At 59.6% G+C, this 445-nt stretch overlaps 1 protein-coding gene across 1 annotated transcript in view; it reads right to left on the bottom strand.

The window, feature by feature from the left end:
* Positions 1-217: 217 nt before the first annotated feature.
* LOC104531133 (C-C motif chemokine 3-like) overlaps positions 218-445 on the bottom strand; it is a 1,282-nt gene continuing 1,054 nt past the window's right edge. The window contains exon 3 of the mRNA XM_010175928.1: positions 218-308. Coding sequence (XP_010174230.1) covers positions 218-308 — 91 coding nt within the window. The remainder of the gene's footprint in view (positions 309-445) is intronic.

The following is a 445-nucleotide window of genomic DNA, read 5'->3' on the forward strand; positions in this document are numbered from 1 at the left end:
CGTCCTGGCAGGGCAGAGGTGGCAAGAGGGACTTGGTGGCCGGCTGGTCCATGCTGCTGTGACACCTGGTCCTGTCAGGGTAGGGCTGGCTCTGCCTGCAGCACCAGCGCCCACCGCCGTGGGACCCTTTGGTGAAGACCCATGAGCACCGTCTGCTCCATCCCCAGATGGGAGGACTGGATGGGCAAGGCAGGTGGTGGACAGCAGAAAGAAGGTTTTATTCTTTCTTTCTAAGCTTCCGCATGGCCTTCTTCACCCAGGGCTTCTTGGGGTCAGCGCAGATCTCATGACCAGTGGCAGACACAATCCTGCAGCGAGAAAGTGAGGAAAGACAGTGACCATGTGAACTGTGAGCTGTTCCTTTCCCACGCACTCACCCTCCCCTCCTCGTGTGCAGCCCCATCCTGGATGGAGGCTTGGAGATGGTCTCCAGCAGCCCATGTCC

Source organism: Antrostomus carolinensis, unplaced genomic scaffold (assembly GCF_000700745.2).
Source record: "Antrostomus carolinensis isolate BGI_N321 unplaced genomic scaffold, ASM70074v2 scaffold24629, whole genome shotgun sequence".
NCBI classification, from domain to species: domain Eukaryota; kingdom Metazoa; phylum Chordata; class Aves; order Caprimulgiformes; family Caprimulgidae; genus Antrostomus; species Antrostomus carolinensis.